At 31.5% G+C, this 20,600-nt stretch overlaps 9 protein-coding genes and 1 pseudogene across 10 annotated transcripts, besides 3 other annotated features; 2 read left to right on the top strand and 8 right to left on the bottom strand.

The window, feature by feature from the left end:
* Positions 1-3,459: part of a mobile genetic element that runs on past the window's edge.
* TVAGG3_0596710 (phage tail repeat-like family) lies at positions 323-547 on the bottom strand (the record flags this gene model as incomplete). The annotated part of the gene is made up of 1 exon (XM_051239630.1): positions 323-547. One exon carries the CDS (start codon positions 545-547, stop codon positions 323-325), a length of 225 nt encoding a protein of 74 aa, XP_051097454.1.
* Positions 929-1,081, bottom strand: TVAGG3_0596700 (uncharacterized protein; the record flags this gene model as incomplete). Its single annotated transcript, XM_051239629.1, has 1 exon — positions 929-1,081. One exon carries the CDS (start codon positions 1,079-1,081, stop codon positions 929-931), a length of 153 nt encoding a protein of 50 aa, XP_051097453.1.
* On the bottom strand, positions 1,101-1,502 carry TVAGG3_0596690 (uncharacterized protein; the record flags this gene model as incomplete). The annotated part of the gene is made up of 1 exon (XM_051239628.1): positions 1,101-1,502. One exon carries the CDS (start codon positions 1,500-1,502, stop codon positions 1,101-1,103), a length of 402 nt encoding a protein of 133 aa, XP_051097452.1.
* A 205-nt stretch (positions 3,460-3,664) lies between the features above and the next one.
* Positions 3,665-4,513, top strand: TVAGG3_0596670 (uncharacterized protein; the record flags this gene model as incomplete). The annotated part of the gene is made up of 1 exon (XM_051239627.1): positions 3,665-4,513. One exon carries the CDS (start codon positions 3,665-3,667, stop codon positions 4,511-4,513), a length of 849 nt encoding a protein of 282 aa, XP_051097451.1.
* A 2-nt stretch (positions 4,514-4,515) lies between these two features.
* Positions 4,516-5,139: a mobile genetic element.
* Positions 4,777-5,139, bottom strand: TVAGG3_0596660 (uncharacterized protein; the record flags this gene model as incomplete). The annotated part of the gene is made up of 1 exon (XM_051239626.1): positions 4,777-5,139. The coding sequence occupies one exon, from the start codon at positions 5,137-5,139 to the stop codon at positions 4,777-4,779; it is 363 nt and encodes a 120-aa protein (XP_051097450.1).
* Positions 5,140-5,278: 139 nt separating this feature from the next.
* Positions 5,279-6,097, bottom strand: TVAGG3_0596640 (phage tail repeat-like family; the record flags this gene model as incomplete). Its single annotated transcript, XM_051239625.1, has 1 exon — positions 5,279-6,097. The coding sequence occupies one exon, from the start codon at positions 6,095-6,097 to the stop codon at positions 5,279-5,281; it is 819 nt and encodes a 272-aa protein (XP_051097449.1).
* A 350-nt stretch (positions 6,098-6,447) lies between these two features.
* TVAGG3_0596630 (calcium ion binding) lies at positions 6,448-7,137 on the bottom strand (the record flags this gene model as incomplete). The annotated part of the gene is made up of 1 exon (XM_001298532.1): positions 6,652-7,137. The coding sequence occupies one exon, from the start codon at positions 7,135-7,137 to the stop codon at positions 6,652-6,654; it is 486 nt and encodes a 161-aa protein (XP_001298533.1).
* Positions 7,138-10,551: 3,414 nt separating this feature from the next.
* Positions 10,552-20,600: part of a mobile genetic element that runs on past the window's edge.
* TVAGG3_0596620 (phage tail repeat-like family) lies at positions 14,335-15,135 on the top strand (the record flags this gene model as incomplete). Its single annotated transcript, XM_051239624.1, has 1 exon — positions 14,335-15,135. A coding segment is annotated over one exon (801 nt), but the record flags the coding sequence as incomplete, so codon positions are not given.
* Positions 16,529-17,530, bottom strand: TVAGG3_0596610 (annotated as a pseudogene). The gene has a single exon. A coding segment is annotated over exon 1 (1,002 nt).
* TVAGG3_0596600 (uncharacterized protein) lies at positions 18,294-19,052 on the bottom strand (the record flags this gene model as incomplete). Its single annotated transcript, XM_051239623.1, has 1 exon — positions 18,294-19,052. One exon carries the CDS (start codon positions 19,050-19,052, stop codon positions 18,294-18,296), a length of 759 nt encoding a protein of 252 aa, XP_051097447.1.

Here is a 20,600-nt window from a genome sequence, read left to right as displayed (position 1 = left end):
GTTCGTCATGTTTCCAGTAGAATCTGGCAAAGCCGTCGTGTCCTTCAACTTGAGGTTCACTAACATCGAAAGGCATGTCCATAAGACGTTCTCTCTAACCTCTCTAGTCTGTTTGGATAATTTGCACGTGCTGTTTCCAAGTCCATTTCGTAGCGAAGACCAGACAATTTGTCATAGACTTTTATGGGTCTTCCCTTCTTATATTTAAACTTCTTCGAAACTCTCCAACCATATCTTTGCAACTCTGCTTTTATTCTAGCAGATTTTCTATCCATTCTATATGGGGGCATTTTTTATAAAAATAAAAAAATATTTTTTTCCTTTACTTTGCATAACCGCCTGCTGCCATAAGTCTTTGACGCCAACCCATACCAGCTAATGAAGGTTGACTTGGTTTAGTTTGGAAACTAAACTTTGGTTTTGGTTTATCTTCAGTTTTTGGTTTTTCTTCTTCTATCGGTTTTTCGTCACTTTTTGGTTCCTCTGACTTTACTTCACTTGCTGGAACAGTTGTGTCGTCAACATCTTCATAAATATCATATGCCATTTGTTTTTGTTTTCCTTTCAACTTTTTGTGTTTGTTGTAAAGTTTAGAATATTTCGACTCTAAGTCAATGAGATGTTCTATAATGAACTGTTGGTCAGTGAAGTAAACTTTTTCCATCTGTTGTCTCGAAAGCTCCTTCAGACTTCAATATTTTATTTGTGAGAGTCTGTTTCTTTTTTTGAGATACTAGCCGTTCCATTTCTATGAAAAGTGACTTTATAGTTAGGGTTTGTATTTCCAGACCTGGCACTTTCTATTATTGAATTTTTCTCTTCATCTGTAAGTTCTTTGACAGGTTTTGACAATGGTTCTGAACTTTTTGTTTGTGGTGTCAAATCTACCGTTTCAACTTCTTCGGTCATTTCATCTCAGTAAAAAATTTTAGTTTGGTTTGTTTTCAACTGGTTGTTTAGGTTTTTTAAGTCGGTCTAAAACTTCCTGAGGTATAGGAAGAACTTGACAAACACGTTGTGTAACTGCTGGAAGCCGACAAAGCCATCTTGAACCCATTTGTCTCAATGCTGTATTGTTCATTTCATCTCAGTAAAAAATTTTACATTCCCCACGTTTGAGGCGGTTGAGGTTGGTTGTTGTTTACCCACTGTTGTGCATGGTTATATCCTCTGTTAAAGAATCTTTCACCTTGGTCCATATAGTGCCCTGCTTGGTTATAGTAGTCATTTGCTTTGTTATAGTAGTTTCCTGCTTGTCTTCCTACATTGTCCATCCATCCTTGAACTTTTCCTCTTGTTTCAGGATTTGGAATAAGATTTGCTGCATCTCGTGCTACATCCCAACCTTTCTGTACAGTTTGTATAATAGGTTGTGCTTTCTCTTTAAGTATACCTAATGTACTCAAAATCTTCCTTCCAACTCCAAATACACCTCTGGCTATTGTTCCCACTGCGGGTAAAAATCTAGATGCGACTCCTGCTAATGCGCCAAATAAACCCATTTCTTATGGTTAAAAATGACGAATTCAAACAAGGACCCCTATGTTTCTAAAGCGACAAAGAAAGCACTCATGGTAAAAATCTTTAGTTCAACACCAAATGCTTGTTTATGGATATCTTGGAAAACATTCCGAGAGTTAGAACAGATGGACCACCATACTGGCTAATATTTGTCGGTCAAAACACAAGATACTGTGAAGCCATACCATTATGGTCCAAAAATATTTTAGATGTGAAAACTGCTTTGACAATATTCGTTGACAAATACCATCAACAAAACTGACATCTGACTGTGAAAGTTCTTTCAAATCAGACGATATTAAAAACTATCTGCGTTCAAAAAATGTAAACCAATATTTCATTGTCGACCAAAACCATTCTGCTCTGTGTCATTGACGGTTGTATAAAAACTTAAGAGACTTAAACCAACCACAAGGTGGTGAAGCAAATGAAATGTCATATGACGACAAGTATAGACACTTCTCCATGGCAAAGATGAGACAAGTTTTAAATATTTACAATAGCCGTAAACAAAAAGGTTTGGGAAACCACTCCCCTGAAGAAATGAAAAACAACCCCGACTTAGAGAAAGACTATATATTTAACAATTTAGTCAAAAGAGACAAACAAGAAAGAATGCCGGGCTTCAAACTTCAGAAAGGTGACAAAGTAAAAATAGAAATACCTAAACGCGACCCATATGAAAATACTATTGACTATGACAACAATGGGAACCCGACAGGTACTCACGTTCGTGTTCGTAAAAATAGAAGAAAAGTATACAAGAGAATATTATGAAGTTTTAGGCAAAACATGGCAAAATGTACAAACTGCAAGCAGAAGATAAAACTACTATTGTCAGACCTCGTTTCAAACTTGTCAAAGTTCAAGGTGGTATACTTTCAAAGACAGTTCCTAACCAATATAAGACAACTCCTGACGAATATGCTAAAGAAGTTGAAAATGACGACTAAGCATTTCTATACCATGCGTAAACTGTCATGTAAGGTGGCATGTAGTCTTTACTTTGTCCCGTTGTTTGCGTATACCCTGAAACGCGATGTGAATGGATTCCTCCTACATCAGTGTTACTCCAGTAACAATTTATAGCAAACTTAACGTCGTCTTTAACATCATATCCTTTACCTTTTGTCATTCCTGACCAATCCCAAAATCTATGACTATGCAAACCTGCTTCAGATGTACTTAAATTTATGTAGTGACTGTGCGCAGGTAAGTTTTCACCTGAAATCGTTTTACTTCCACCTGTTTCCTTTGAAGAGTTTGCACAATACAAAAACCTGTCGACTATTTGAGTCCAAGTTCCAAAACCAAGTACTACTTCTGGTCTGGTAGAGTTCATTGACGTATAAATAGAGCCTATAGGATATAGTGTTTGAAGTATTTCTGTCTTTAATGTTTGAAGCTCTGTTTTGTCTGCTTTCTTATCTAACATTGTTGGTAGTTCATATGCTTCAAAGTTTCTGGCATGCTCTTCGATATTCCTGCAACTGTTAACTAAATTGTTAAGAGTATCTTTTACACTAGTGCTTGGATTCTCTGAAGGTGCACTTGAACCAAGGTCAAAGTTCAATATTATATCATCTGCTGTAAAAGTTGTAAAACTTGTATGTGTATGTCCAACGTCACTTTTCCTGTTTAAGGTTTCTTGTAAGTTTGTAATATTTGCAATGGTATGTGTATGAGTCTTTTTAGAATATTCTTTGTCAGCTCTTGTCACTTCACTTGACATTTTATTGTCAACATATGTTTTGTCTGCTAGTTCAGGATGAGTATGTTCTTTTGTTGCATATGTTGCATCTGCTCTGTCATGTTCTTCTTGAACTTTTTCAATGACATACTCTTTGTCAGCTTTGTTGTCAACATCTGCTTTCAAAAGAAGTTCATCTATAGGTTTCTCGTTTAAAGTTCCTTTTGTTGGATTTACACAGACAGTATGGTTCTTATTGTCTTGAAATAGAAACTCGTCTGTCATTGGGTTTAATGTCAGTTTTAAGTTTCCTTCTTTCAATGACTCAGATATCTTAGAATAGTTTGAAAAGTTTGTTGTGTTCTTATTTAGAGCTTGCAAAATGAGTTGTCGGTTGTGTTGTATTTCTCTCATAGACGCTGTTTCATTCGACATTTTTATTCTAGATAAAATATGCTTCCAATAGAAAAAGAAACTTCTAGAGTTGCTACAACTAAACCATTAGATGAACTTTTTACGAATGTAGGTCAAAAGTTTGAGACAGAGACCGTAAAGCATGAAGGCTATCGTTTTGACTACCAGTTAAGATGGCTAAGAGACCCATCCGTCACAAAAGCTATTGGCTTTCGTAGAATGAAGTTCATTTCAGAAGCCATACATGGTTTCCCATTTACGGTCGGTTTTGAAGTTCGATACTATAACAAAGAAAAACGTATGTATGAGAAATTTGAACAGGGAAAACTTTTACAAGTGAATTTGCTTGTAAACTTAGAAACAACTCTTCAAGCTTTTCAAGAAAAAATAAACGATATCTATCTCGAATATGCAAACCAGTTTAACATTGACGAAGGAGAGTACCATCTCGATATTATATATGACAGGAAAAATGCAACTGTTAAAATCAATAGAATAGAAGACCTTGGAGAAAACGTTTATATTTCTACAAAATATAACAACTTGGCATGGTATAGGTTTATGAGGATGTTAAATCAGCCTGCAGAATATCCAGTACACCCGGACTTTTATGAAGTCGAAAACCCTAATGGAACATATGAAAATGTTTTCGACTCAGATGCTATTATAGTTCATGCTTCATTTTCTGGTGCACAAAACTCTTTTTTATGCTTGGCAAATGACTTTTACGAAAAACCTACAAAGCTATATGAACCACCGAGTGGAAGTATTTCAGACTTTCAAGTATGGTTTACAACAGATGGAAGAAAGAGAATAGTTCCATTATACCATGCGTTTTACTTAGAACTTAGTTTCATATACAACTACTATCGAACGGTAAAAATATAATTTTAATACGGTTGAGGTGTTGGATTTGGTTGCCAACTAGACTGTGGTGCAGGTTCAGGCTGTTGTATAACAGGAGCTTGTTCTTCTGGTTCAGGGTCTTTAGGTATAATACCAACGAACTGACCTACTCTTTTACCAATATTTTTGACTCCGTTCCAAATTCCTTTTCCTACGGTTTTTATTCCATTCCATATACCTCTTCCAACTCTTCTGAAGAAGTTTCCAATACTACTGAAGAAGCCCATTTTACTATATGTAAAAATCTAATGTCTGCCTAGTCTCTTACGTTTCCTGTTGAGTTCCATAGCATTTTTTAACTGGAGCTCATACATTCTATTTCTCCTCTGGTAGAAAACATACTCTGGGTCAACTCCTGTGTTCGCGTCATCTGCATATAGTTGTTTATATCCCACTTCAGGGTTTGTATAAAACTCTTTCCATCTCATATTTGCATACCATGGTGGCAAACCTAACGCAGCGTCATTTGACATGGCAGTTTGCATTTGTACATCTGTTGGCACTTGACCATAGTTTGCCATTGCAGTTTGTATTCTAACTTCATTTGGAATATTCTCTGGGTTTGGTTGTCCAGGTTGCTGTGCATTCGCTAAGTTCTGTGCGTCCATTTAATATTAGATAAAAATATCTCTTACGAGTACATATACTGGACATTTGCAGACATTGGTTCATCTTCATATTCTCTGTACTTTTCTGCCACGTCAAATAAGTAAATGACACAATGGAAAAAACCTAAAACAAGTAGTCCTATTTCAAACCACATTTACTTACCAATAAAATTTCTTTGTTATGACACTTTCTCCGGTTTATAGGACCTCTCTCATATTCTATCTTGTCATATCTAAACTCATAGTCATGTATGTCCTCTAACCATCTCATGACACTTTCCAAACAACTTTTATCGGATGTAAAGTAAAAGCATGGATGGTTATGTAAAACGTCTAAAGTTTCTAAAGAGTCTCTCAAAGTCCAGTCTACTTGGTATTGAAAATCGTATGTGTTATAGAACGGCGGGTCTACTATAAAGAAAACATTTTCCTTGTCTTTATATTTTCCATACAACTCTGTCCAATGACATCTCACAAACTCTATACCCTCAATATATTTTTCTATGTTCTCTTTGAAAACATTTGTATAGTTAAGATATAAAACGTTTGACATAAGTGTTTCAATGTCATGAACTCTTATAGAACCACTATATAATAGTCTAGCAGATATACTATCCCAGTCTATATACTCTGCTTTTTTCAAAACCTCTCTGACAATATTTTTCTTATCTAATGGTATACGTTCCATCTTACCTATAGGTATCTTTTCTTTCAACTCACTCAATATTTTGTTTGTGTCTGGTATATGTTTGAGACGGTTCATATAGTTGTCGAAGTCATTGCATATAATCTTTGAGTCTGGGAATATTGTATGGCACAAATGGGATATATAGAAACTTCCACCGAACAAGTCTACAAATGTTAGACCATTCGGTAGTTTCTTAAGTTCTCTCAATAGAATATCTTTACATCTACTCTTATTTCCAAAGAAGGGTAACGGTGGTTTTGTAAAATTCATTTTATATCTAATAATAAAAATGTTTTACCTGAAAAGTGACAAAAGGCTTCTCAAAGTATACTTCCTTGGAACGCCCGTAACTTTTCCTGTAGCGACGATAGACCCTTACTTGTCCGGACAAAGTTGTACTATTTTTTTTACCGAAAAGTCAACAGCAACGACTTTCAAAAATTTTATGGGCTAGAAGGGGCGCAGCCCCTGGGAAGCCCCCTATACCCAAAAAAACCTCATTTTATACTTCATTTTATACTAAACATCTTCAGGGGCTAGAGGGCACGAAGTGCCTGGAGGCCCCACTACCTTTTTTTTTTTTTTTTTTTTTGTAGGTGTGTAAATTTAATCTTTAATACATAGATATGTAAAGAAAGAAATGGCCTTTAAAAATAGGCAAATATTTATGAATAGCTGAAATGTATATAGTAACTATCTTAACATATAAAAGAATAATATGATAAAAAACCAATTTTAGATAATATCATCAAATAATACAACAACAAAAATTATACAATGCAGTAGTTAAATTGTAAAAGAAGTGTAGGTTATAGACTTTCTGACTAAAACATTGAAGTTTTGTGCATTACATTTGCAAAGTCTTCAAAAGTAATAATTCCATCATTATCCCTATCTGCTTCTTCGACAATATCTTTTAGTTCTTCGTCTGTTAAAGTTTCTCCTAATTCGATACTAACTCTTTTGATATCTGCTGCACGAATTCCTTCACCTGATTCATCTGCAAATAATTTGAAAGCCCTTCTAATTTCTTCGTCTGGATTCATTTCAACTCTCTTTTTTGTCATCATTTGGATAAAAAGTGGTAATGAAATTTTTCCATTTGAATTAGGATCAAGGTCTCCAATCATATGAATAATTTCTTGTTTTGTTGGCTCAAAACCAATAGATCGTAATGCAATTTTGATATCTTTTGTTGAAATGTAATTATCGCCATCAAAATCAAGGAGTTTAAATGCTTCTTCTATTTCTGCCCTCTGTTCCTCTGTAAGTTCACCCTTTCCCTTTTGGTTGCGTGGTTTTGTACTCATATATAGAATAACGTATACAAATTAAATAGGGGGTATCACCAAAATTATTCAATTTTGATTAGTACTGATTGATGAAACATAATCACCTTGACTTATCAATGCTCATAATCAATAACTGTTCATTTATCGAGAAATTATTTCATTATTCTTCACCATTTTACTGAAAATTCTTTATTAATTGATCACATGACGGATACATTGCATGAAAGTCTTATAATTTCTGGATTGCTTGTGAGTAAAACTTGAATATAACAAAAGTAGTATATGTTGACGGGTTTTGTGACTTTTTTTGTAAACGTAAGAATTCATACAATATCGAGCGATTTTGTATCATTTTTTTTAACATATGAAGTAAAAAATGTATGATTCTTACGGTTTTTATTCTTACATTTTTGAATAAATCAAGATTTAAAAAATTTTCAAAATTGTAAGACATTTACACTCAGCCCATACATAATGAAATAAAAAATAAAATTTTTTTAAAAAATCATTTTAAAATAATTTATTTTATCTTTTATAAAAGAAGCTATATATAGATGATGTCAGATATTCCGCGATTAATTAAACATTGTTTAAATCCTGAATGGAATCAATGGAGTCATAATCAAAGACTTCATAAACGAGTAAAAGAAATTAGAAACTAATGATTATTTGAATTTATGAAACCAATTATTTGATTCATTCTTTCTTCAATCTCTTCTATTCTTTTTGTTAAATCATCAATTTTCATTAATGAGGTGATTCTTGATTGAGGAATAGATTTCAAACTAACCACTCCTTTTATTTTTGAAATTTTGAATCCATCAACTTTAAACATTTTATTCAATTTACACGTTGTCAATTCTTCAAATAATTTTTTATTATTGGCATAATAGTCATTAAATTCTTCAACAGATGAAAAAATTTTTATTTCAGTAATTGGTTTAACAACGTTTATTTTTTGTTGAACATTTTCACTTTCATTTATTTCTTCCTCCTCTGTTTCATTTATTTTTAAAATCGGTTTCATTTATCATTAAATAAAAATTAGAATATAAGTGATGAAATATATTTTTTTAATTAATATTAAATCAGAAATGGCTGCAGGATTCTTTAAAAAATTATGGGATGGAATTAAGAAAGCTGTGGGTTGGGTTCATAAAAAGATTATTAAACCCATTGCAAACTTTTTGGCACCAGTAGCGAAAACGGCAGGAACTATCATAGGTGGAGTATTAGGTACTAAAGCAGGTAATCCGGTGATGGGAGCACAAGCAGGTAACGCAATTGGTGGAATAGCTGAAGGAATACTTAATAAAATAGGGGGTAGATAGTGGAAAAATAAATTATTTTAAAATTATTTTTATCTTAGTATCGGTTGTAGTCTTTGATAAACTTTTTCTCCTTTATTTAAAACTTCTCTTATGGGCAGCTTTTTGGTGTTATTGATTCAGCAACGTCACTAATTGCTTCTTTATTCTTAAATATCCAATTTGCTCCCTTCTTCAATGTTTCCCAAACTTTACTCGCTCCTCTTTTTACTTTATCCCATAGTTTCTTAAATATACCTGCAGCCATAGTTGATTATTTCATTAAAATTAAAAATTCATTTTCATCTTTTAATTTTGATTTTTTTATTTCATCATAAATGACGACTAACTATTTGGTGCCAAACACTAAACCAATTAATGGAAATGTATTTCATTCATTCGAAAAGATAAATGAAATATTCGCAAAGAATGACGGTAGAAGATATTATAGAGAACTGAAAGTTCATGCTATGACTCTGATGCTCCATATTTTGATGATAAACAAACTCATTTAAGAATTACAAATCCAGCTCATTGTGAACCAATTAGGTGACACATATATTAAACGCAAAGTTAAAGCAACTCTAGTTTCAAATAAAGCTTTCACATGTGATGCGCGCTTTTAAATGTATGCGTTTATTCGTTGGTTACAAATCATCAAATCAAAGCTTTAAACAATTAGAAGTAGAAACCGAAAGAGGTGATGCCGGTTATCTTCAGATGGATTGCGCCCGTGAATCTTTCGCATTTGCAACATATAAACCAAAATCAGAAAGGAAAGTTAAAAAGTTTGTTCATTCGTTATATAATAATGTTCAAAAATATGATAACTCAGTATGTGGTAAATATATTGACCCTTCAGAAGTTTTCAAGAAAGCAAATGAAGAAGTTGATGTCACTTTTGATATGATTATTCCGGTAAATGATTTGTTAGCATTTCAGGCGTTCGATGATTATCCTAAATCATTTGGTGATATCATTCTTAAATATTATGTTTTCAGGGATACTTAGTATTTTGTCAGGTTGACCCGTTAAGAGTTGCTGATTTACAAAATTACGTTTATGAAAAGATAACTGATGAAAATTATGAAAAGATTATGAATCATGTTTATAAATATGATCGCAAATTCCAACAAATCGGACTTCCTGCCAAATTAATTACAAGCTTAGCCGCCACATCTGCTGACGCAATAGTTGATGGTGTTATTATTTCATGCACAAAGATGAAGTTTTAGAGGATAAATGCATTACACCAGGATACGGTTTAATTGAAGAATCAGTTAAAGCAATACCACGTTTATTCAGTAAGGAAGATCCATTCATGATTCCAGCTCAACATATTGACGTTCGTTCACTAAATGGAGGTTGCATCACTCCTGAAGGTATTAGCTCAGATTTCTCATACGCTCTTCATAATGTTACAGATGTTGTGTTAGCATTTCCGAAGAATGCAATGCAAAGAACGGTTTTAGAAAATCCAATGCTTCGAGGTCTTCAGGTCACTATAGATTCCAGAAACTTCCCCGATCAAGCGATGACCACAGTGGGTGACATATTCTTTACACGTATGCTTCAAGCTTCTGATTTAGATGGAGTGAATGAAAGCACGGAAGAATACGAGGACTCATTAACTAGACCACTGAATGATGATGATGGCATGCCATTAGCTAGAACATGGAAAGACCAAACTTCATTCTTATGCACTATTCCAGTTCAACGTGATGGAGCGGGTATATTCTTTGATGGATTAGAAACTTTCAACTCACAAGTTACAGTACAAGTGAAAGCTTATCCAATCATTCAGGGTGAAAATGACACTTACTGTTCAAAGGTGACAAATCCTCCTCAGGTTTGGTTTACTAGGACTACATATTGGACATGGACACCGGATGAAGGTTTGAAATATCATCCAACAGGTACACCACTGCAGTATAGAAGTTCATATGATGAAATATTGATGAATAGAAATGTTTAAAATTATAAATTTATTTTTGATTAAATGGATTTAAATTCATCCACCCCTTATGAAGAATTAGCAGGAGTATATAATACATACGTAGATGATATGATTAATGAAGCATTGAGTGATAATAGAAATGCTCTATCTAAGGAAAAATTAATGAAAATTCCATATTCTGAATGTTACTTAAATTCAATCACTGCAGCAATTGGTAAACAAAATAAAGGTAAAACATTAACGATATTAAAACAAATTATCATTATTGCTAACACTTCCCCCCATTCACATGTGTTAATTTATATCAACCGTTCAGGTTCACCTTCAGATGATACATTTGAATCTTTAAAGCATTTAATCAAAATTCCAATTATTTATTTATCACAAGAAGAAGCGAAGATTATTTAAAAAACTTTTTAATGTATAAAGAATTATATAATACAATCAAGAAGCAAGGATTAGAGGATAAAATTATTGATAAACAACGGGATGAATTATTTGAAACACTTTCTATTTCAAATTTGATAGAGAATTTTTGCATTCACTCATTTTTCTAGATGATGCAGTGAAATCAAAACTAATAACAAATGAGAAATCATATTTTAATCAGTTATTAACTCAATGTCGACACATTCAGTGTTCATTCTTTATGGCTGTTCAATATTTCAAAGCATTAAGCACAAACATTAAATCAAATCTATCAACACTTTTCATTTTCAGTGGGTTTAGTCGTCAACAGTTAAACGTTATGCTTTATCAAGTGAATTTACCAATGAGCATTAATGAACTTTACACACAATATCAGCAATTAGGTGAACATGGAAAAATAATAGTTGATTTAAATAAAGGAAGTGTTAAATTTGATTAACTTTTTATAATTAATTTTTATTTTTATTTATAATTAAACATGACAGAAATGGTAAATCTTCTACAGGTTCCATTAAAACAAGGGACAAACAAAAGGGGTGCATATAATAGAACTATGAAAGTTCCTGATGGAATGAAAGAATTAGTTCATATTGTTGCTGGTCTTCAAAAAGATGTTAAACAAATGAGAAACGTTTTAACATTACCAGAAGCTCAAGCATATGCCAAACGTCATGGTCCAAATTGGGAAGCACACGAAGCAGACATTACGGGTCCAAATGGAAAACCCTGATGGTATAAATGAAGTTTTCGTTACTGATGGTCAAGGTAATATTAAAGTCATAAATGGTTATAAATTAACTATATCTGATTATCTTAAACGTAAAGCATATAATGAACGTTATCCTATGCAATTTGATGAAAATGGAAAGCTGTTAAACAATACATTGGAGAAGGTGAAAATGGTCCAATTAATTCATACCGTCATAATCCATATTCTTATTTCAATGAAGAATTAAATGCTATTGAAGAGGGACCGGATGGATTACCACGATATTCTAACCAGTTTGATGGTCAATATGCAAATTTAGACCTGAAATTTCAGCTAAGAAATTCTTTAAAGTTGCTTTATTCGATCCAGTTTTCGCAAATGTTAAAGATGAACTTAAACAGCAATTCCAACCAATTATAGTAGCAAGAATTGCATCAGGGCTTTATCTCAAGCATTCAAAGATTTAATTAAGAAACCATTATATCAGCAACGAGGTTTAACTTATGATTTAGTTAAGGAATCAGATAAAAGAAAATTTGAGAAATCAGATGATTATAAGAATGCAATTAATGAATATATTCGGTCTATTAATTACGATGAAACAGCCAAAAATCAACTTCATGAACAAATACAGGGAATAATAGATTCAAAAGTTCCAGCAAAATAAAAGTTTAAATATATTTTTTTATTCGAATATAAATGAGAAGACGTTTCACTAGTCAAAAGAACACTAACGCAAAAGCAGAGATTACGGTTGGTTATAACGTAAATGATGATAAATCACGAATTATTCAAAATGTTAAAGTTAATGTTAGCCCCGAATTAACAAGGTCAGCAACTCAACCAAATTTATTAACTCGTGACTTACCGAAGAATGAGGAGAATGAAGAAAACCATGAGAATGGAGACCCAATCATTTTATCTGAACCCGGTAAAGAACCTGTTGAAATTCCCACTTATCCAGCATACCCCCCACCTCTTTCATCAAACATCGAGAACCCATATAAAATAGACATTAATTCAAATTAATGAAAATTTACCGTGATATAATAATTAATAATTATGATTCAATAATAAATTTAATTGACCAATCCGGTTTAATTATTTTTACCTTATGAATCATTAATTCACATTATCGCCATTCTTTGTGATGTTCAAGATTCAGACGTTAAGATTCAATTTTTCATAGATGATGAGGTTTCATGCTGCGGAACAGTTGCAAAAATAAATCCTATAAAGGATATTAGCACAATTAAGATATCAAAGAACGGAACAACAACTGAACTTCATTTAACATATAATGATATTTATAATAAAATAGTTGATGAATATAAAAATCACTTGAAAAATTCTTTGTTAAGGCTATTTAATATTCAAGCATTAACATTATCGAATAATAATCCTTTGAATCATAATCAATAATAATTGACCTTTCACCAGTTTCTATCGTTTGTTTTATTTCTTTTTGTTCCCCACTATCTGGATCGGTCATTGTAATTGTTTTTGTTATAGTATCAGCTTTATCTTTAACTTCAATCTTTTTTCCATCGGGATATTTAAACCAAAATTCCAAAAATTCGATATTGTCAATCTGTTCATATTTTAATCTATCAATTACATTTTTAATACCATCTGAAAATCTTATGAAATGGTCATTATATGGGTTTGATTGAACTAAATTTGAATGAAGTGAAATATAACCTGTTGATGAATATGACACTGACTCATATTTTCTGAAAACACTAAAATTTATAACATGAATGAATTTCTTATTCGTTGAATTTATGAATTCTTGAGGTAATCTTATTCTAGTTTTATTTATCACTGGAAAATAACGCTTTACCATATTTTTAATTGTAATAAAAAATGTCAATTATCAATATTATTTCGAATAATAACTGTGAATTAAATTTAACAGTTAGCGGAATTTATAATGTTACTCTCGTTTCTGTGAGTGGTAAATTTAATCCCATTCTTTTAGACCCTTCAGATTATATATCATTTATTAAAGATGACCTTGAAAAACGTATGATATGTATATAAATAATGTGATAGCGAAATGGGATATTAACACGATTTTAAGTTATTTAAATGAATCATTTATCGTATGGTATGAAGAAAATTTTAAATCAAAACCTGATAAACTTTTTGAACTTGATGAAATAAATAACCTTATTAAATTTCCGCTGAAAATTAAATTTTGTACTCCTCATCTTCGTTCATTGTTGGGGATATTAAATTTTGAAAAAGATGTTGGGGATGTTTTGTATTCTGACACTGGTTCCAATTTCATTTTAATCAAATGTGATAAAGTTAATACCCCAATGAGATTTTCACATCAAACATTAGACCCTAACTCTTACCCATCAATACAAAACATTTTATCCATCAACTTAAACATATTTTCTTTATCATATCCGTTTCAATTATCCGGGAATTCATTTATTCTTCATTCAAAAGATTTATCAAATATTAAATTTAGAATAACTGACCTATTTGATTGTGATTTAGAATTTATGAATGAAATATTATGGCAATTTCAAATAGAGAAAATAGCTGATGAGATAACGGATTAAATATTTATTTTTAAATCATAATAAATGATTAAACAACAGCAACCACAACAACTTAAGGCGCAAAGCGCCCAGGTCCTTCAGACCATTACATACGCCATATATGCATATAATTCAAAGACGGTAGAACAAACGCAAAGGTTGAAATATGGAGATTTGGAGATAGTATTGAAAAATGACCGTTTCGAATTCGTTTGCAAAGGTGGTGCAGTGATATCAAATATAAAAGAAATTTTATTTATGAATTCAAAAATTAAAGGAATAACGGATGATATAACATCAATTCCACCAGAAGAACAGAGATATTACGCATTAAATGCATTTCCTAAAGTTTTGAAGATTGGAAGATTTAATTTAAATGAGGAATTCATAGAAGGTTTCCTAAACGACATAATGAAGAAAGCAGATAAGGAATATGTGGATAGTGAGTTAAATAAGAAGGCAAATTTGGTTTATGTTGATGAAAAAGATAATGAAATTAAAGAAAAGGTTGAATGGTATCATGAATGGACATTTGAGACTTTTAAAGTTAAAGCTGATACAGAATGGGTTTCAGGATGTTTAGACCTTAAAGCAGATAAAACTTATGTTAACGATGAGTTAGAGAAGAAGGCGGATAAGGAATGGACATTTGAGACTTTTAAAGTTAAAGCTGATACAGAATGGGTTTCAGGATGTTTAGACCTTAAAGCAGATAAAACTTATGTTGATGAAAATTATGCAAAGAAGTCGGAAGTAAATGATGTGATTACAAGCATGAAAAATGAAATACTTCAAACATTATATCCCGTTGGTTCTATTTATACGTCAATGAATTCAACAAATCCAGCAACAGTTTTAGGTTTTGATACGTGGCAGCAGATTGTAGACAAATTCTTATACTGTGCTAGATATTCAAAGCAAACAGGAGGTTCGAAGAAAATTAAAGAAGCAAACCTTCCACCGCACACTCATACGGGAACTACAAACTTTTCTGGCAACCATAGACACTCATTAAGAGACCACCCATTATACAACTCAGACTATGAAGCTGGTTATGACGTTTTATCTCCATCTTATAACGATTCAACAAAAAAGACTTTTCGACAAACTGAACCAGGAGGAAATCATTCACACACTTTCACAACAAATCCAACAGGCTCGGGTGAAGATTATATGCCACCATTTATGACTGTATTCGCATGGTTTCGCGTTCAATGAACGTTCAATGTTTGTGAAACAAACTTTAGAACGGACTGAAAATCCTGAGCTCCAAAAGAGCGAACGGCATAATTTAAATTTTTATTTTAGTATAAATGAAGATTCTACCATATGGTGTTATTGGAAGAGATAAAGATGGAAACCCAATATTTGATCCAAAGTTAAAATTAAAGTTACTGACAAGACAACAACTTGAAAAGTTGCTGAAACCAAAACAGGATGAAAAATGAGAAAATGAGAAAATGAGAAAGAAAAAAATTTAAATTATGCAATTTTATTTTTATCATAAATGACAAAATTAATTAAGCCAACTATTTCTAAATTAATGATACCAATGAAATCATTTCATGGAGTACTTATCCCAGGTTCTTCACAATTAGCCGGGGCAAGTGTTGTGACTCAAGGTGGAACATTAGCGAATCCATTCAAATTATTAACTAAAGATGAACTTAATAAAATGATGATAAAATAACTGATAACAAAATTTTATTTCACTGCTACCATGTTACCATGTGCTACGTAGCCTGTCGACATAAGATTTTATAAATTGCATATTTGACGTAAAATTATTTCCATCTGGCTTCCCACCGCATAAGATATTCATACGTGTTTGTAAGACATTCACAAAGCATATACGATGAAGTTTGAATTTATTTTTGCATTAATCCTGCTGTGTTGTCTAAATGTCATGTTGTCATCATTTTTAAGAGAAGTTAATTAACCTGGTGACACATGGTGACGTAGTAACACCTTCAGTTATTCAAAAATAATTAATTATTGAATAACCTAAAATCATTAATGAAAACATAAACGATAACATTTATTTCCTGTGTTGTTGTCAAAATGTCATGTTGTCATCGTTTTTAAGAGAAGTTAATTGACATGGTAGCACATGGTAACATGGTAGCACTGAAAAAATTAAATTTGGATTGAGTTTAAAAATTCATCTTTATTAAATTCATCTCTTCCAATCAATTTATTTATTCTATTAAATTCTTTTATTTTTGCTTCACTCAGTTTAAGGATTGAACGGTAAGTTTCTAATTTTTCGATTATTTCTTTCCTCTCTTTATCGTTTTCAGCCCCACCACATTGCGGCTTCTTTTTGTAATAGCATATTTTTGATTTAATTCTGTTTAGTTTCTTTTTATATTCATCGTCTGGACTCTGAATCTTAATTGAATCAGGACTCTTGGATGCTTTGTTGTCACTCATTTCTTACGAAATAAAAAAATTAAATATTATTTAAATATAATGGAGTAATAAAATAAATCGGAATTTCTATTAATTTATTGTCAACTTCAACTAATACATTACCGTTAATATATCTAACAAATTCAGCTATTGTGTCAAATCTTCGTCTTCTTTTTGTCATTGATTTATTAGTTTTTCCATAATCGAGATGAATCAAAACTTTATCCCCTTGTTTAAAATTCATGAGCCCCGAATTAATTTGTTCACGTTTAACATCATTCAACCTTTCCATTTGCTTTCTAATATATTCCCATTCTTTTGAAATATCATTTTTCATTTCCACTGGTTTCATGTTTATAGTTCAATGCCATGTATTATTGTAATAATATACTAACTGCTGTATGATGGAGTCATGATTTCCATCCCAGTATATCTGACCGTTAACCCCTAACGCATCTCTAAGAGTTCTCATTACCGCATCAACTATTTTATTATGAAACGTATATGGAGAGGATGAAAAGTAAAAATTAATTTGTGGGAAATAATGAGCCATAGCTGCCTGAAATCCTTTATCACCATCACCCCTTATATTATCTACTCTTTCATGATCTAGTAAGTATTGTATAGCTCTTCTTGTTTCCTGTTCTGTTTTCCCTTTCACCGGAATGCAATATAAATATCTGGTGTTAATGTTAATGGCAAATAAATAAGTAACGTTTCCTTTTGAATATTCCAGATGATCGATTTCGTATGAATATGGATATGGAGCAAATGAAGGGCGACTAAATTTTTCCTTTAACGGTTGAATTTTTGGGTCGGTTGGTTTATTTAATATTTTGAAATCCTTTTTAAAATCTTTTTGCTTCTTTAATGTTTGAAATGGATATAATAAAGTGAATGATGAAGGATTAACTGAAGGAGGAGGTACTACTGTTGGAGGTTTTGGTATTGCAAGTGATTTAATTTTATCTGCTTTGATTTTGGATGATGAAGTTTTGGATTTCATTCCTCCTTTCATTAATTCTGGATGTATTCTATTCATTTGTTTTAAATATGCTGTATATAAAGGTTTGATATACTTTCCCGCTTCGAGTTTATGTTGAAGGATGAATTCCAAAAGTTGATCTTCATTTAAAAGTCGGGCTGAATATGGTTTAACTAATGAATCATAAATTAAAGCTTGTGCATCATTTATGGTCTGAAGGACCTGGGTGTTTTGCACCTTTAGCTGTTGAACATTTGCTACTTTCTCTTTTGGTGTTGTTTTCGGCTTTTTCTTCTTTGGCTTTTGTTCCTTTGGCTTTTGCGGCTCAGGATTATATAATTTATATAATTCATCAATATCTTCTTCTGTTAATACTTTATTTTTGAAATCTTTCAATTGTTTAAGTTGTGATTTAGTTTTTCCCTTTGTATATCATTATTTTTAATTTTGTCTTTAATTTTAGAAATTATTTTATCATGATATTTCAAAATTTCATTTTTATAATACCGATAATAATAACCCATATCATCACCCGTTATATTGTTATTATGTTTTTGGAGATATGCTTTTAAATCGTAATAATCAAGAAAATTTTGATAAAATACTAAATCATCAATTAAAATTTCTAAATCTACATTATCCATTTTATATAAAAATAAAATAAATGTTTTAAGGGTGCCCACCTCTTTGAATCATAGTATCAAAACCATTATTTACATATTGAATCGCATCATTAACGGTTCCTTTTGTCTCTTCTGTGGCATTTTATTAAAAATAAAATTTTAAATTCATGACTCAACCCCTACGTTTTTAAATTCTATTAAATAAATGGCATACAACATCCATTTTCACAACATACAGCCTTAGTGTGTGCTCCTGTTAATGCAGTCTTACCGATTGTTAAGCGAGTCATTGACTCGTTTTTAAGTTGTAAATTAATATTCTGACCATCAAATATCACTTTATCATTTATTATATCCAAATAATTTTTAGGTGTTAATTGTTTATTTTGTCGTAAACTAACACCTTTCATTTTTTGTGCAATCTTTTTAAAATCACTTCCATCAATTGAACCGTTGAATGATGTATAACACTTGGGGCATAAAGCAACCATGTTATCACCTTGTTTCTCAATTGCTAAACCCAATAACTTCTTCTCATGTGCTTTTTCTTCAGCTTTATTCTTTAATTTAGGTTTAAATTTCTCATCAAAACAGAAGAAATCAAATGGTGCGAATTTGAAAATGTTTTTATCATAAAATTGTTTATCGGTTACAATCGCTTGAAATGCTTGAGTGTTAGGAAGATTTGGGTCGCCAGCAATAGCCCAATAAGATGAATCAGTATCACCTTCAATGAAATGAAAACGATTAAGATTCATGCATTTATACATAAAATCATAAATGAAAACCAAATACCAGTATTTAGCATTATCTAAAGTGAAGAATGCCTCTTGTAAACATGTATCACATCTATAAAATCTATCTTTGAGCATCACTTGATACGTATCCTCTCCTATTTCTCTTATGTTTTTAAACTTATTTGACATACATGCAACGCGTGCCTTCTGTGCATTCATTATTTTAGTCTTTGCGTAATTTTGTGTATTCATTGCATCGTAACCATATGATCCATTAAGCGAAATCTTGCAAAATAAACTTTTTCCTTTATTTCCTTCTAATTCAGCCTTTTGTCTTTCGTTCATAAATTCGTTCGCAAATTCATTAAAACAAGTGTTTTTAGTAAATGTTAAAATTGATTGAATATCATCGATGATAAAATGAAATCTGTCTATTAGATACCAAAGATAATAAGAAGAAAATGGTTGATATCGTTTGTGTGTTGATGCTAACTGAGTTAATTTCCTCTGTTTCTGGTCAACTGGTAGATTGTTTGATTTCATGTAATTATACATAAAACTACCAATTGTTTTTTCATCTGTGATAATATCTAAGTTTCTTATTATCGGTAAAAAGTTTATGTAATCATTAATGTATTTTTCATCAATGTGACCCTTTACTTCAGCCACGAATAAAGTATTTTTCTTTCTAATAATTCCCAGTGCTTTTGCTTTCTTTGTTGCTGTATCACAAATGATAACACCATTCAATCTTCCCGGCATATACATTTTATGGTCAGTATATTGAATGAAATCATGAGGATTAGATGAAAATGATGAAGGATATAATGAATTAAAATCAACACCAACGAAATGAGTCATAATGTTGGTGGTGTCCTCATTTGATACAGTTTTAGTTTCTGGACTATATGAAAGTTTTATTAATGTGCGTGATTCCTTTAAGATTTACTCTATGTTGAACATTTGATAGACCACCAGTAATTCCATTACGGAGAATGTGATAAGCTTCAACTGAATCTAAAGTCATTGGTAAATTATTTTTTAATGCATAATTTCTTAAATTGATTCTTAAACGTTGAACATCTTCATCTTTATTTGATTTTACGACATTGCAATAACAACACATTAACTGACAATTTTCTTTGGTATGTGGTTTTTCATTATCGATTCTATCCAATGTTGGTTTATTTGCATATGTAAACGCTTTACCACACATTTTGCATTTAGATGAAAGGATTAAATCGTGATAGTATTGAAAATCATCCATTGAAACATTATTTTTAGTATCTCTTTCTGTTTTTTCATCTTGTTTCTTATATGATTCAGTTTTATATTTCCAATACTTTTTCGTTAATTCAAAACTTGATTCTATCTCTTCCTCGGGATATTTTTCATTAGGATTAAAGTCTTTATATGCTAAAGCGTAACGAATCATTGAAGCATTCGATGATAAAGAAAGATTATGAAGCGTGTCAATTTTATAAACAAATGTTTCTTCAATAATTTTATCAATTGGGTCAATCATAATTTCAACATCTTTATTGCAATAATGAATAAAATATTCTAATCTATTCTTAAAGTTTTTAGCATCATTGAGATATATTTGATAATCACTATCTGATATAGTTTCTTGAGTTAATGCCGAATAAAATGAATCTTGAGTGAATGGTTCCACTTTATATAATTCTTCTTCGTAATTTTCCCACGTGATGAATTGATAAGGGAAAAAGGATTTAACACGTGATTTATTGTTTCCGAAATCTTGAG

Source organism: Trichomonas vaginalis, chromosome II (assembly GCF_026262505.1).
Source record: "Trichomonas vaginalis G3 chromosome II, whole genome shotgun sequence".
In the NCBI taxonomy this organism is placed as follows: Eukaryota; Parabasalia; order Trichomonadida; family Trichomonadidae; genus Trichomonas; species Trichomonas vaginalis.
The sequence above is the reverse complement of the archived record's forward strand: the minus strand, read 5'-3'. Positions and strand labels throughout refer to the sequence as shown.